General features: G+C 31.1%; 2 protein-coding genes and 1 long non-coding RNA gene across 7 annotated transcripts; 2 read left to right on the top strand and 1 right to left on the bottom strand.

The window, feature by feature from the left end:
• The first annotated feature begins 745 nt into the window (after positions 1-745).
• Positions 746-9428, top strand: LOC111908394 (U-box domain-containing protein 35). The gene is made up of 7 exons (XM_023904230.3): positions 746-1121; positions 1354-1448; positions 1787-1902; positions 1989-2171; positions 7623-7863; positions 7959-8060; positions 8163-9428. The coding sequence occupies exons 1-7, from the start codon at positions 971-973 to the stop codon at positions 9258-9260; spliced, it is 1986 nt and encodes a 661-aa protein (XP_023759998.1). The 5' UTR covers positions 746-970; the 3' UTR covers positions 9261-9428.
• A 105-nt stretch (positions 9429-9533) lies between these two features.
• Positions 9534-13020, bottom strand: LOC111908395 (uncharacterized). 5 transcript variants are annotated; one of them, XR_006190735.1, is made up of 4 exons: positions 12502-13020; positions 11923-12377; positions 10356-10451; positions 9534-9723 (listed from the first exon to the last, which is right to left on the bottom strand). It is a non-coding gene; the product is annotated as an uncharacterized LOC111908395 (long non-coding RNA). The 5 variants fall into 5 exon arrangements; XR_006190731.2 differs by lacking the exon at positions 9534-9723 and adding an exon at positions 9850-10022 and having other exon boundaries at positions 11923-12028; XR_008231729.1 differs by lacking the exon at positions 9534-9723 and adding an exon at positions 9850-10022 and having other exon boundaries at positions 11923-12093.
• A 342-nt stretch (positions 13021-13362) lies between these two features.
• On the top strand, positions 13363-14266 carry LOC111908393 (mitochondrial import inner membrane translocase subunit TIM23-2). Its single transcript, XM_023904229.3, has one exon. The coding sequence runs from the start codon at positions 13494-13496 to the stop codon at positions 14061-14063; it is 570 nt and encodes a 189-aa protein (XP_023759997.1). The 5' UTR covers positions 13363-13493; the 3' UTR covers positions 14064-14266.
• The last annotated feature ends 2818 nt before the right edge of the window (positions 14267-17084 follow it).

A 17084-nucleotide genomic window follows, 5' to 3' on the forward strand; every position in this document is an offset into this window, starting at 1 on the left:
CTTATTTTAAAAGAAACAAATTCACGATGCAAGTTAAGTCAAACTCATATATTTCAAAGGTAAACCCACCAATGAACAAGTAATAGGTAATGGTCGTTCACACGTGACCTCAAAATGCCACATAGACATGACTTGGCTTGAAAACCGGTTAAAACAAGTCACACATGACCTCAAAAAAGAGACCATTTAAAACAAAACCTGATAGTTGGTTGGGTTAAAATGAATTTTATTCTCTTATCATGTGAAAAAAAGGGAAAACCTTGAAAAAAACCCAACGTATTTTCTTTAAATGCTTAGAAAAACCATTATATTATTTTTTAGTAAACTAAAGCCCTTATGTTTTCTAAAATTCTTATTTAAAGTTTTCTGAACTCAGAAAAATCTAATTTATTTTCATGAAAGAATTAAAAAACCATTATATTATTTTTTTTTAGTGCATGTAAACCCTCATATTTTGTTAAAAAATTTTAATATAATGATTTGTAACAATAGAATCGTTAAGAATCGATTACCTAATATTTTTGACTATCTAGGACTTACCGAACTTAATGTCTTAAATGATACAATTTAAAAAATATAAGGGTTTCAACCTAAAAAAAATAATATAATGATTTTTTTAAGACTTTCATGAAAATATGTTAGGTTTTTATAAAATAAAATAATAATAATAATAATAATAATAATAATAATAATAATAATAATAATAATAATAATGTCCCTTGTTTGGCTTGATCAAAATGCGTACGTTACAACCCCGAATGCAAAATCAAAGTGGATGAAGTTAGGGTTCGTTTCTTTATGCGGGAAAATCGGGATGCATATTTGGCTCCAGATTTAGACGACAGTAACGAAATCCATGGAATGATTAAAGAAGACAGGTATAAATTTGAGCCTGTAATTTCCTGTAGGATGGGCGTCCGGTGGTATTTGGGTTGTCCTCAGGTCTATCGCCGGCGGAGGACAAACCACCATGGACGGCGTTGGCGTAGCCTTAACAACGGCTATAGCAATTGATAAAGATAAGAATAGCCAACATGCAGTTAAATGGGCTCTTGAGAACGTCGTCGACAATATTTCATGCGTTGTGCTTCTTCATGTTCTCACCCAAACCACTTTACCTGGTTAGTATCTCGAATCACTTTTTATCATTATTATCATGAATCTTGTCGATCCTTTGTGTCAATGTGTGATCAGGGTTTTCTAATTAGTTGATCGCGAACATCTGATTAGATGCTATACGAATTAATCGAGCTTCCATCTTTTCTAGGGTTAATGTTAAATGTATCTGTTATTGTACAAATCTACAAAATTAGCGTTAGTTGACATCAGATATAATTTTGAATTGTGTTTCAGATGAAGCCGGAATTGGCAAGGATGGTAGGCCCCCAACAGAAGCTGAAATGCAACAGTTTTTCCAACCTTTTTCTTCACTTTGTGCTCTCAAAGGGGTAATTTCCATAATTACTTCACCATTTATTCTGTCTTAGACCATGGTTCTTGGTTTTGTATTCTCTACCATTCAAGCTTTTGAGCAAAAGTTTGTGTAGTTTTAAAGCTGTTCATCAAAAAAGAAGTCTATTTTTTTTCTTCAAAGATCCGATGCTAACTCATGTGATACTCAAAAGTAGGAAGGGGACTCATTTTTCATAGGAATAAATGTGAAAAGTCAACCACACAAACTTGCAGACTTGCAGTGTATGAACTAAATGTAAACTGGTCCTTTTGAGCATAGAGCTAAATATATAATTGATCGACTTATCAGTTGTCATTGATTCTATGATTTCAGGTTAGAACAAAGGAGGTTGTCTTAAAGGATTCAGACGCTTCCAATGCACTTATTCTATACGTCACCAGGAACGCCATAACTCATCTTGTGGTTGGTTATCGATCCCGTTTAACCAGGTCTCCATTTGTGCTGAGGTTATAATTTCTGTTTTTTTCTTTTTGTGTTTTATTGTTCTCATGGATTGTTTTATTCAAATGCACAGGGCATTCAAAAGCAGTTCAGATGTGGCATCCAGCCTACAAAGATCATTACCTGATACTTGTAATCTTTATGCGGTTTCTAAATCAAAAAATCAAAAACTCAAATCTGCCATTCAGAGTCCTGCCCCTAACACCTTGTCTGCATCAACAAATGGAACACAAAGCTCCTCAGAAGAAGTGGATTTGTAAGTCAAGAGTATGTGCATCCCCCTAGACAACATATGGCTAAATTAGATGGAACTGGACAAACTTTCTAAACTATTTTCCATGATGAGGATGAGGGCATTCACGTCGTTTGCATAAACGATGCATGAGAGTGCACCCATGTCCCTTTTTGGGTGAGACAAAAAATTGCAATTTTTTGTCCCATCAATCATTATCTCACATGTAGTTTCTTTTTAAGGTCTGACATGTAGTTTCTTTTTAAGGTTATTGTCTGAAAAGTCCGTATATTTTAGGCTCATTTACGATAAAGTTTATATTTTACTTTAACAAAAAGTAACAAGAAACCGACAAAATATTTACCGATTTGGGATTTTAGCCGGTAAAAGGCAAACAACCCGTTATTTTTTTTAATAAAATATTATGGCTTTCTTAAGAAAATGATCAAAATTTAAGTGTTTTTCTAAATAATTTTTTTAATATATATTTTTTAATTTGATTTAATTATATTCCTATAATGTTATTATATTATATCTGAGAAATAATTTTATTGTAATCTTATGGTATTTTTTGTAATCCAAATCAAGACACAGAGTATTATCTTATTTTATAATCTCTATCTTACAAATCTATTATTGTATTTTAATCTTGTTGTAGTTTTTGTCTCTCACATAGCATGTTCTCTTCATGTAAGATTAATGTGTGTGTCTATATATATATATATATATATATATATATATATAAGTTATTGTGCGAAATAAAAAAAACGTGAGAACTTGCAAGCTATGCATCAATAGTTGAAAACTATACGTCAGCAGTCATATGGACTGCAGACGTAGATATGCATGCATGCATATATTATGAATCAACAGTCAATATGACTGTTGATTCATAATATATGCATGCATCAACAATGCATATATATGAACATTTTTAAAAAAAAAATCGTCAAATCTTTTTTTTTAGCATAGATATGGCTTAGACACTATACATTTCGTTAATATTTTTGGTTTTGATTTTGGAAAATGATGTTTGGATCAGTAGTTCTCAAGTTCGCACAAATATTTAGGTTCTCAGAAGAACTTGCGTTTATATATATATATATATATATATATATATATATATATATATATATATATATATATATATATATATATATATATATATATGATCTAGTGAAACCGATCGACAATCATCTCCGTTGTTATGTTCATAATTGGACAAATATTTTCACTACATTTTCTTTCACCCGCTCTAGCATCTACACATAACATAGATAATCGATGAAGATTATTGAGTGTTATCAGATCAAAGGAGAGGTTCGATTGCAGACATCGAAGACCTTGATTTACTCGAACATCATAAAGGTAAAATCTCGTTCTGCAATGCCATCTGCACATTTTTTTGCTCATCGGAAATGTTAATCATAAGTTGTAGAACATCCTTGAGGCTTATTAAGTGCTATGAGATCAAATAGAGTTCGATTGGAACGCTAGAGCACTTGATTTACTCGAATATTAGAAAGGTAAAAACCCGATTCCTAGTTTTCTAAATGATTATCCACACACCGTAATAGAGATTAATATCAGTGAATATTGTTTATGATTTATTCCATATTCATAAATGAACATATGTTCATTTATGAACATACATTCATGAACATTTTGGTATCCACATCTCATTTTGTGTTTTGTTCCTCGATTACTTGTTCCTTGATTATTTGCACTTACTAGTTTGTTATGGAAATGTGCAAATATGAGAAAATTAGGATTAGTGCTTGTGATTATGATTAGATTAGCATAGTTACATAAACAATATTTAGTTAGTTTCGTTTATGATCGTTCATGATATGATTAAACAGTATTCATAGTTACTAATTAGACAATTTATGACATGATTAACATACTTACATAACATATTGTAAGCCTTGAATATGGAATTAATTTATGATATGTTTTTTCCTCTAACTTACAAATATATACATTTAGTATAAGTATATTGTGGTTTTATTTAGAAATTGAAATAAAAATGTTGTATCAATGAGTAAATAGATCTAATGTGTAAAAAATCAAAAGTAGTAGTGGCCACCTTCTTTCTTTTTCGTGCATATAGTATTTAGTGTCCTGCAGTTAGAGTAAGTTACAATAAAATACCGTTAAACCTTGTGTCTTAGTTTCTGTGAATGCACATTTACAGATTATATATGTGAAATTAGTGAATGTAATCAAACCAAAAGTTGTTAAAAAAAATCTTACTAGAGCAAAACAATATCAAAGAAGTTGAAGGTCCATAAAGACATTATTGAATATTGATTATATAAAAGTTAGGGCCAACCCAAAACAACTTTTTTTTGTTATTCAAAGTTTGAAATGTTGAACAAAAAGTTGTGAGGGGTATGTGTTTTGTTTCATTACTTGTAAAGTTAGAGGATAAAAAATTATCATAAATTGATTCCATATTCAAGGGTTACTTTAAGTTATGTAACAATGCTAATTAGATCATAAATGGTCAAATTAGTAATTATAAATGTTGTTTAATCAGATCATAAACGATACCAATTGAATATTCTTTATGTAACTATATATTAATCTAATTTAAATCAGTGGATAGTTGAATTAATATAAAAAACACTAATCATAGTTTTCTCATATATATATATATATATATATATATATATATATATATATATATATATATATATATATATATATATATATATATATATATATATGAATGAAAGACCGGTAACTACAAATAATCAAGAAACAAGTAGTCAAAGAACAAAATACAAAATGAGAAGTGAATATCAAAATGTTCATGTATGAACGTATGTTCATAAATGAACATATGCTAAGTTGTGAATATATAATCAATTATAAACGATATCTACCGATACTAATCTCTATTACGGTGTGGATAATCATTTAGAAAACTAGGTTAGGGTTTTCACTATTATGATATTCGAGTAAATCAAGTGCTCTGACCTTCGTAATCGAACTCTTCATTTGGATCTAATAATAACAGTTAATAAGCTTCGTGGATGTTCTGCAACTTTTGATTAGCATTTCCGATGAGCGATATGGTGTGTAGATGCAATTGCAGAACAAGTTTTTACCTTTATGATGTTCGAGTATATCAAGGTATGCGTCGATTATCTAGAACTTATCTCCGATGAGCGACATAGTTTACCATATGTGTACGGGTGATAGAATAGTGGAATGAAAATATTGGTATAATTATCAACATAACGAGGGATATGATTGTTGATCGATTTTACTAGATCAAATACCAATAATACTCTTACTCACTTGCGTATGTGTTTAAATTTATTAAAAAAAACAAATATATTAGGTTATATCAACTATCGGATGGATTGATCTAATGGCCGAAGCTATATTATGTTTCTTGGTTTTGTGGATATTACTTAGGGAAATCTTCAGAAAAGTCATAATATTTTACCATAATTTACGACAAAGTCATAAACTAAAATTTGTTTACGACAAAGCATGAATTACCGGTAAATGACGATTACCGGTTTCATTACTTACCTGGTTTCATTAAAGTTCCGTTATTTTACCCTAATTTACGAATAAGTCCCAAACTAATGATGATTTGACGATTTTCTCCATTTAAAATACATTTTACCGGTTTTCATTACCGACTTGAACACTTAGTCATTATATTAGCTGATAAGATAGATAAAATAAGTTATATAATGCTACATTTACTGTAAAATTTGATATCCTTCTCATAAACTCATCTATGATTGTATTTATGTCAACAATGAAACCAGTAAAATATATGCTTTTAGGAAAAAAAAAGGCAGGAAATAAGTTGATGTATGATGAGATGGATATATTGGGTTAAATATATGCTTTCAGGAAAAAAAAAAAGGCAGGAAATAAGTTGATGTATGATGAGATGGATATATTGGGTTAAATAAGATTAGATAGACAATTTGAAATTTTTTATAAACATCAAAAATGATAGTTGTTGCTAGTTTATGTAATTATCTTAGTCTTCATTGGATGCATTTTATATTCCAAAAAATATACAATTCATCAAGATATCAAGTTTATGGTAAACATAACATTATATATATCAACTTATTTAATATTTAATGACTAGCCGTCCAGGTCAACAATGAAACCGGCAAAATATATATTACAGGGAGAAAATGATCAAATGATCACTAAGTATTAGTTTGAGACTTATTAATAAGTTAGGGTAAAATAATGAGACTTTAATGGAACCAATATAAATTATGAAATCGGAAAAAAAAAAAGGTCAAATTGTCATTTTTACCGGTAATTCATGTTTTTTTGTAAATAAATTTTAGTTTAGACTTTTTTGTAACATATGGTAAAATATTATGACTTTTCTGAAGATTTCCTTATTAATTAAAGAGAAACATTTATATTTAAGATTAAGATATTACCATGAGATAGGGCGATCATGGTAATATAATACGGGGTTGTTTGGCAAAAAAATTTATTGTTTATTAGCTTATAAGCTAATAAGTATGAGGTAACTTATGAAAAAATGACTTATTGGAGGTTTGCCACCGGAATAAGTTATTTTTTATCCAAACATTTTTTTAACTTATAGCTGTGTGGAAACTCTAATAGCTAATAAGTTGTTTTAAGAACTTAGCCACATATTATCATACTAGAGAATACAATAATATTATGAGTAAGAGAATAAATAAGCTTTGGTTATAAGATAATATCCTCGTAGACATTGAAAATAGTTACAATTAGATAATACCTATGGAGAAATTACAATATGATAATTGCTTATGGAGAAAGTACAACAAGATCATACCTATCGAGAAAGTACAGTATAATAAGTCCCTCTGAGAAAATATAGAAAATAAAGTAAGATTAGTAAGATGATATAAAATTAAAATAAAATTATAGAAATTGTATTTTGATCATATTTTAGAAAGAGCCATCGTATTTTGTTTTTACTGTTAGATGACTTTTTTACCTGTTAAAATCTCAAATATGTGAACATTTGTCGGTTTCTTGTCCTATTTTGTTTAAAAAAAAGTGTGCATGAACCCAATATACAAGGACTTTTTTGTTTACCAACAACCTTCTCTTAGTGACAACAATTTATGCGGACAGTATGTAAGGAAATTTATTCTTAATGCAAACACAAAGTCTTAATAAATGAACCGCAAAGGAGGCAACTCTATACATTCACATGGTCGCTTTTATTTAAGTATTTCACTTCTTTTTCATTTTCATCGGTTACAATTTCAATCTATAATAGTTTTCAAATAGTGTCATTTTGTACTTGGCATCATTTTTAGACACAAGGGTAAAACAGTCATTTCTTCTCATTAAGTAAAAACCGGTCTTTGTTGATACAACGCGTTCTCCAAACATAAATCATTTATCTATACAACACTAAATTGAAAATAAAAAGAAGAGGAACAACAATGTCTGAGTCTAAGTGGATTTTGTCAGATGGAGCAAATCCAAATCCAATTCTATAAATGGAACCATTGGCTTTGGGAGAACACCATTTGCAAGAAGCATTGCAAGACGAGTGGGTCATGATGATTTTACAGCCATGGCTCCTAGAGACAGTTTGTTAGCAAGTAGGACTACTGTGCCAACAGACCTCCATGATTTCAATGCCAAATCGTCTTGCAAGATTTTAGACAAATCGCGCACGTCAAATGTCTACATCTCTTCTCTAAATACAGTGAGTTCACTTGTTAAACAATTATATCAGTGAATCAAATGCAATGTTTTATATTTATTTATTTATACACATTACAAAATAGTTGGTAAATGCAGGATGCTCTAGACGATGAAACCTTGAGGGTAAAACTTGAACTGAAGAAATCGATGGATATGTATCACTCGCTTTGCAAAGAAGCAACAAATGCTAAACAAAAGGTAGGTTTAATTAGAGGTTTGAATGCAAAAAAGAATAACCTACTTTCATTTATTGGTTTATACATTGCAGGTTTTTGTTAACTTCTTCATGTTTCCTTTCAGGAAACCGAGATTTATCAACAGATGCCACCTGAGGCAGCAGAAGCTGCAAGAGCTATGTTGGAGGTGGAGAAACAGAAGAGCAAATCCGCCATTGACGCAGCACAAAAAGCTCAACTTCTAGCAGAACTTGAAGCCCATAAAAGAAGAAAGGCAGAACTCAAAGCCGAACACGAAGCATCGGAAAGAAAAAAACTCATTATCACTTCAACCAAATCCAACACTCAGTACAGAAAATACACAATTGAAGACATAGAAATCGCCACAGACTACTTCTCAAATACCCTAAAAATCGGTGAAGGAGGATATGGACCTGTTTTCAGAGGCAATGTCGATCACATCTTCGTCGCCATTAAAGTCTTACGTCCAGACATCTCACAAGGAGAAACTCAATTCCAAAAAGAAGTCGAGGTCTTAACCTGTATACGACACCCTCACATGGTTCTCCTCATGGGCGCATGCCCTGAATACGGCTGTCTCATCTACGAATACATGGAAAACGGAAGCTTAGAAGACCGACTCTTCAGAAAAAACAACACCCCAGTCCTCCCATGGACTCTCCGTTTCAAAATCTGCTTCGAAATCGCCGCCGCCCTTCACTTCCTCCACCAAACCCGACCCCAGCCGCTAGTCCACCGTGACCTAAAACCCGGAAACATTCTATTAGATCGGAACTTTGTGAGTAAAATCAGCGATGTAGGGTTAGCGAGACTGGTTCCGCCGGAAGTGGCGGACGATGGTGCCCAGTACCACCACATGACGGCGGCGGCGGGGACGTTTTGTTATATTGATCCGGAGTATCAACAGACGGGGATATTGGGGACGAAGTCGGATATTTATTCGTTTGGGGTGATTTTGTTACAGGTGATTACTGCGAAGAGTCCGATGGGGTTGACTCACCAGGTTTCGAAGGCGATTAAAGAAGGGAAGTTTGTAGATGTTGTTGATCCGGCGGTGGCTGATTGGCCGGTTGAGGAGACGATGTGTTTAGCGAAACTTGGTTTGCAGTGTTGTGATATGAGGAAGAAGGGTAGGCCGGATCTCGGGTCGGTTATTTTGCCTCAACTTAAACGGCTTGGGGACTTTGGTAATTCTTCATAAAAAAGAGGACATTGTTTGTATATAGTTAGCTAAACTATAAAATAATAAAATGAAAAATCTGTAAAATTAAATAAAAAAAACTAGCGCTTTCCTATAAAATTACTTTGTAGATGTATCCGAGAGAGCATTTTCCTATAAAATTACATAGTCAAAACTATTTGTTACTAATTGCAATTCCAACACTTTCTATAAAGTATTCTAAATTTTTTACCAAACATTCTTCTATTTGCTCTCACAAATGTACTACGACTTTGAGATGCATCTCTTGGGCTAGTGTTACTTGAGTTAATAATCTGCATTTTTACTTTTTTAGGCTCTCATCAAGGATTGTAGATGAATAATCTGTAACACAAGACTTTGATGAAACCAATTTGCCATTTAACAAAAAAAAACTTGCATCTGGGTATACGGATTGGAAGAGAGGGCATAGATCCTTAACTGGATTAAACATTTGAGAGAAGACCTACAACAAAAAAATCAAAATTAAAACAGTAAATATCAAAACTTAATGGGATTTTTCAGTTCTAAAACTTAACTATTTCTTGGTCAAAATCATTGATGCCAAGCCACAAAATCCTTAAAAAAACCCATGGGATTGCCTAGAAAAAAATCTAAACAAAATTAATGACTTTTAAGAACATTGTAAAAATTGATCAAGTTAATCAAACGTATTAGGTATTGTTTGTTTTTTCTGAGGCAAAATGTCTGCAGTCTGCGGACAACATCTGTAGACCTCTGTAGTAGAAGAGGTGGATCAACCGTCTGCAGTCAGAAATTTTTATTTAGATTATTATTATTATTATTATTATTATTATTATTATTATTATATAAACAACTCCAAAGACCATTATTGTAATAAATTTTTATTTATAAATTTGTCAAAAATATCATGTTTGTGTCGTCGAACTTTTTTTTGTAAGTACTGTAATTTTTTTTTTTCAAATTGTGTTATCACTTATAAAGTTGGAATAAGTATAAATTCAAAAAAACAAAAATATAAAAAATAAAGATATATGTGCTTTTTTAGGCTAGAAGATGCCTGAAGATGTTAGAAGACTCTGGTCTATATCTACGCTAAGAAGAAGGCGCACTGACATTTTTAGGTCTGCAGTCTTAGAAAAAACAAACAGTTTGCGGAGGCTAATGTCTGCACGTGGCCTGCGTCGCACAGACAAAATATGCTAAGAAGATCTGCGGAAAAAAACAAACACCACCTTAAAAAATATGGAACATAATCAAAGAACATGACATAAAGCGATCAAACTTAAAACCAAAAACATTTGTAAGGAGGAAGTCTAATCCATATTAAGTCCATATAGCAAAAAAAAAAAATCCATTTTGACACAACATTGATATTAAGAATGAAATGAACTTATATAAAACGCCACCAAACATAGATACATACATTAAAAAGAAACATTAAGACCTTGGATGCAAGAAAATAACTATGTAAATTAATTTCTATTAAGTAAATAGAAACAATAAAAAATATTCACATCTATCTTTGTTTCAAAATGTATACCTGACTTTTCAAGCTTAATGACTTACCTATAGTTGCAAATTTTGTTATTTCTGATGATTAGTTATTTATCCAACTTTTTGCCATCCTTGAGAGTCTTCTTTCGCTTGCCCAAGATATCTAAATCATATTTTAAAATAGCTCTATGCTTAAAATATGGAAAAAAAACTTTAGTTTTCACATCATCTTTAACAAAAAGAAAAATAAAATTAAGAGTTTGTTTCCGCAAAATTTTTTGTTGGACTGAGATTTTCTGCAAACAAAGATATTATGATTTTAAAATGTAAAGAAGAGTTTTTTTTTTTTTTTTTCCCCCTAAAAATTAGGGGATGTCACAATTTCTCAACTAAACACTCTATAACCTAAAGTCTACACGGTGCATGCTTACAAATAACCACAAACCTCCACTTTATATATCAGTGAAATGAATATGCTTTTCATACAAGAAAATATTTTAACCTAATAAATCACTTACCATTATAGATCATTACTTGCTCGAACAAATTTTCGAGAATTAAGAGCACCACCGATTCTTCTAAGGGTTTTCATTGTTTCATCAGCTCTCAAATTCAGTTCTATGTGTCTATATTTATAGGGGAATGATTTAAACCCTAATAGATAATTACTTGGTAACTAAGTAATCATCCTTATCTTTGGTAATTATCTGAATATCCGATTTTTACACTTAGGTCCGTCTAGATCTACAAGTTTCATTTTATTAATTAACTACTTAGGTCCCGTTTGATAGTTACTGACTGAGAAAGTACTGACTCGGAAAGATCTGTCTGAGTAAGAAATTCTGATTGAGTAAGAAATCATGTTGTTTGATTCTACATCTGACTGAATGATGAAAATAACCATTTTACCCTGTTACTTGATTGTACATCTCTTTAATATATAACAACAATATTCTTCTTCTTATTCACAAGATAATTAGTGCATCTCATTAATATAAGGTAATGAAGAAGAGCAGAAGAATTCTATGTCAAGTGAGAATATAAGCATAAAAAAACTAGTAAAACCAAATGCAAATATATATCAAGAAACAAACACCTTTATTATCTATGTCAAGTATCAAATTACAGTGAGAAATTTACAGCAGGGAAAAGAAAAGACGATATACAAAGAAGAATTATGCTATACCTGTATAGAACAAAATGAAAGGTTGCACCATTATCCTTGCTATACATGTATAGAACAAAATGAAAGGTTGCACCATTATCCTTCAACTATCGCTCCATGAGATGATCTGGTTTAATCATGGGTCATCCACCATATCATTGGTTTTTGACAAAAATGACAGAATTGGTGTTCCTAATAGACAATTATCTATCAATCGCAAATGCCTCAACATATAGCATACAGGAGGATCTTGTATACCTATTAATAAAATCTAAATATTGGTTCACACATTTTATCAAACATATAACATGCATCAGGAGCTCCAAAAGCTTAAAAGTTTTTCAACAATAAAAACATGTTTTCTTTGATATTTAATACAAATTGCAGCAAATATCGCAGGTTTCTCTCCCTCCTTGAAATTGAGCACAAGTCTAAAACAAAAGAAATATGATGAAATCGAGCACAGGGCCTAAATTCTTGGAGAATTTTTCAGAATTCAATGAAGAACCATACATGTTCAACAGAAAAATCATAAATCAAAACCTATATATTATCAAAAAATCGGACCTGATGAGAAGAGGAAAAAAGGAAGAAGCGTACCTGATGAGAAGGGGAAGGAGACTTCAAAAAATCGGAACAGATGAGAAAAGGATCGTCGACGATTGCTTGTTACGGGAGAAGAAAATTGGCGCTGAAGTAGGAGAAGAAACAATGGAGTCGCTGATTTCTTCCTTCGGTAGCGCAAGGGTACAATTGGAAACCCTTCTCCCTTTCTTCCTCCTTTCTCAGTCAGTTGGTTTTTTCCATCTTACCCGATCAGATTAAGCTTTCCGAGTCGGATGCCCCAAATTTAGTTTATCAAACATCTTTATCTGACCGAGTCAGCAAAAAATGTCTGACCTGACTCGGTCAGATGCGTATCAAACAGGCCCTTAATTAATCAACAAGCTAGATCCATTTAATTATTCTTTAACCAATGTTACTTATATTTGTTATTGTGTGTAACCCGAAAAGACACCGATATTAATAGTAATATTACCAATTAGTTGTAACTGTAGACATTATCTTCCAACAAGTATTTGTCCTTATCAATTTCTCCTAGTCGCAATTCTCTTATTGTTCATGAACTTGGAACTTCTTATCGTCGAATGAACACAAACCAAATATAATGGTTAATTCATAAAATAAAATTTTAAAATGGATAAACCGACAAATTTCAGCCTATGAGGTCTTTATAGAATTCAAATCTTTATTTGTTACTTTACAAAAATAATTCATAAAACAAATATCTCAAATGTTAAATGAAAAAATCTATACTAAATTTTAAAGTACAATGATCTTTTATGAAATTTAACTTGTTATAGTAAACAAATATAGATATAACCGAAGATGTGCATAAAGAGAATATTTTGGGAAGGTTCTGGGTCACGGGTTTGATACCTTTGTTAATAAACCGGTCTAACGTCTAAACCCATAGACTAAAAACGCAAACCCGACTCCGGTTTTTGAAGAGCCTCTGTTCCTCCTCCTACAAACAAACCCTCGGAGGCTCAGATTCTCACAATTATCGAAACCCTAAACCTAATTCCGCCATGTCTTACCAGCCAAGTCCTTCAAATCACGATGGAAACGACGACCACCGTAACCGGCGACTATACAACCCTTACCAAGACCTTAAAGTTCCTGCACAAACCCTATACAAACTCCCAACGTCCCCCGAATACCTCTTCCAAGAAGAATCCATCGCTCAACGCCGTAGTTGGAGTGAAAATCTCACATACTACACCGGTATCGGTTACCTCGGCGGCGCCGTACTCGGTGCCGGAAAAGGTTTAGTCGAGGGAGTCAAGGCTTCTGAAGCCGGAGATACCATGAAGCTTAGAGTTAATCGGATCCTTAACGCCTCGGGTCACTCTGGTCGACAGATCGGGAATAGGGCGGGTGTGATCGGGTTGTTGTATGCCGGTTTGGAGAGCGGTATGGTTCATATTCGGGATACAGATGATATTATCAACAGCGTGGTGGCGGGGTTGGGTACCGGAGCGCTTTATAAGGCGGCGGCAGGTCCTAGATCCGCCGCAGTTGCTGGCGCTATTGGTGGAATAACGGTAGGGCTGGCAGTGACAGGGAAGCAGGTTTTGAAGCGATACGTACCCATCTAAACCCTAAATGGGATCCATTTCTATTACAGTTTTGATCTCGAGGTCAGACGCTTAAAAGCTGATTGACGATTTTTCGCATGTAAGCAAATGCATAATTCATTTTGTGTACTTAATCTTCGTTATATGGTGTTCTTTCAATTAATGATTTTTAGTGACAAATAATACATGCCGTTGATGATATGGAAAATTGGCAAATTGCATTACAGGTTTCTGCCATCATCCTCATGTGTGAATGTTTGTGTGTTTTTCATTAGACCTGTAATTACATACTAGTTTTAGGATAAACATGGTTATGATTATTCATTTTCTTATAAACTGTTATCATGTCTCTCTCATACTACAGCCAATATACATGTGAAGAAACTAAGATCATTATTTTTCCCTGTTTTAGATGAAAGTTAGGAGATTTTCTGCATTAATTGATTAATAGTCCACTGTATTAGTTGATGTTTCATCAGGGATGGGTGGCTTGCTGGTTGAATGAGTTCATTTTGTATCTGTTATATGTTTGGTGTTCATATTCAGATTTCAGGTTATAAAATTTGTGATGTCTTGATATCAACTGCTATGTGTTATTATTATTATCACGATGAAAGATTATGTAGATAGTTTTGTTATGTAAGAGACCTTTTTCTCCCTCTTTTCTTTTTCCTAATTTTCTTTTTCTATGTTTTATAATCACTCCTGCCCCTCTAACATTCACTTTCAGGGTTCAAGCATAACCCCTTCCACCTTCATAGATTTTTTGCAGGTTTTTCTTTGACTTATTTTCCAAGAAATAGTCCTTTCAGTATTCTTTACCTATATCTTCAGCAAAGAATTCCTCTTCTTCATATTTTGATCTTTAGACTAATAAAACAAGATTTCGGGCAAGAAGTCTGGATCTATTTATCTACACTAATATAACTCCATTGATAAAGCTTATGCTTTTGAGGAGCTTTGCCTGAAAACTACTTGATATATTTTTTGTTGGATCCCCGTTGCAATATATTTATGTTTTTCGTTTTACATTCTTGCGTGGTTTGTTCCTTGCCACATATGAAATGACATTTCTATCCTTTATTTATTTATTTTAATTACTTTTAATTCTAAAATTCAAATAACCCCCTCCCGGGGTGTTGCAATTAAGACACCTTATAGATATCTTTATCAAAAGTCAGCCAATAGGTAACTATTTTTAATCATCTTTTTCAAAGAACAATGTAATTTTAACCAATAAAAATACCTTAAAAATTATAAAGGGTCTTTAAATGGTAAAATGAGGTGTCTTTTAGCAACCTTTTAAAAAAAATTCCTTCCATCATTCATCCCTCCTTCAATCTGTTCTATGGCATTGAGTTTGAACTAGACCCACCTCCGTTACACCCTTGGCTATCACCTCCAGCGTTGAACCAAACTCTTTGTCAAATCACAATACGAAAAGAACCGACTATCAAAATAAAAATTGAACTTTAATCATCTTTTTTTTTTTTTTCCTTCTCTTAACAATATAATAAAGGAGTTAGTATGTTTTCGGAAGCTGTAACTAATAAAAAAAGATTGTCATTTGGCCTCCATGGTCGGTCTGGATTTTTTTTAGCAAAACAGGTGCAATTGAAACCAACGAACGAATAAACCTTGAAGCTGAATTTGGGAACCGCCTTGTGTAGTGAACGATTGGTTCAGTGTCGGTTCGTTGCGACCGGTTTGCTCATTCCTAGTTGCAAAGACTAACCGCATAGAAAATTATGGAAAATGACTTACAAGGGTAATTACCTTTTCGTTTTGTTTATGTTTAGACTACTTCATTTTTTTTGAAGCCGTAGTTAACAAAAAAAATTGCCACATGCTATAATAGGTTATAATGTTAATATGTGAATACATTTAACGAGTTAAATTGTCAAATGTATATAAAAAAAGTTGTTTAAATGTGAATATATATATATATATATATATATATATATATATATATATATATATATATATATATATATATATATATATATATATATACTAGGTGTAAGACCCAAGTTTTATATGAGTTCATTTTAAAGAAAAAAAAATATGAAATTCTATACATTTGAGAAGTTTGAATTTATAAGAAAAAAATAGAAAAATATTAAATTATTAAAATTAAATTGTTTGTTTTTATTTTAAATCAAACAAATAATTAAGATAAATATCAAGAAAACTAATGAAACTTTAATTTAGAAAATTTAAAACTAGAAGGAAGTTAAATAATGAAATTTATATGTATTTATTATTATACTTATTGCAATTATTACATTTAAATATTATGTGAAAATTAATAAAATGAGAAAAACCACAAAATGCCATGCGGAAAAAAATTAATTGAAAATAACCAGAAAATAACATGTGGCCAAATCAATGAGAGTGTGACATGTAGCAAAAGTTCTTTATTTATTAGGGATAATATATATATATATATATATATATATATATATATATATATATATATATATATATATATATATATATATATATATATATATATATATATATATATATATATATATTCTTAAGATTTTTAAAAACTTTTTACAACATTTTTATGATATTTTTTCTATAGGTTTTTCAAATACAATGTTTTAAATTTTGTTTATAATTTTTCTAAAACTTATTTTCATATAATTTAAATACAAGTGCTTTTAAACTAAATATTTTAAAAATGTTTTAAAATTTTCTTACATTTTCATACAAAATTTTTAATAACTTTTATATAGTTATTTATAAACTTTCTTTTATAATATTTTTAAAGTGTCTCACAGATTTTGTATGATAATTAAATAATTTTCTATAACATTTTAAAATACTTTTGTTAAATAGTAGTTTAAAACGTTGTATTAAAAAAATTAAAAGTTTATAAACTTATAATTTAAAAGTATTAAAAGGTTGTAATAATTTTAGAAACATTTACATTATATAGATTTTTTTTCTAATTTTCTAACTAATATTTTTTTTTCGTTTTTTGATAGACTCTCCATATTATTGTTACATATTTAATTTATTTAATTTTATTGT

The sequence above is a fragment of the Lactuca sativa genome, chromosome 4 (assembly GCF_002870075.4).
Source record: "Lactuca sativa cultivar Salinas chromosome 4, Lsat_Salinas_v11, whole genome shotgun sequence".
NCBI classification, from domain to species: Eukaryota; Viridiplantae; Streptophyta; class Magnoliopsida; order Asterales; family Asteraceae; genus Lactuca; species Lactuca sativa.

What these genes read in the sequence shown, in the direction of transcription:
- LOC111908394 (XM_023904230.3), top strand. Translation starts at nt 971, where the DNA reads ATGGACGGCGTTGGCGTAGCCTTAACAACGGCTATAGCAATTGATAAA. An exon ending in TCCTCAGAAGAAGTGGATTT is followed by an intron (nt 2,172 to 7,622) that starts GTAAGTCAAGAG and finishes GGATTTTGTCAG; the next exon opens with ATGGAGCAAATCCAAATCCA. An exon ending in CAACAAATGCTAAACAAAAG is followed by an intron (nt 8,061 to 8,162) that starts GTAGGTTTAATT and finishes GTTTCCTTTCAG; the next exon opens with GAAACCGAGATTTATCAACA.
- LOC111908393 (XM_023904229.3), top strand. Translation starts at nt 13,494, where the DNA reads ATGTCTTACCAGCCAAGTCCTTCAAATCACGATGGAAACGACGACCAC.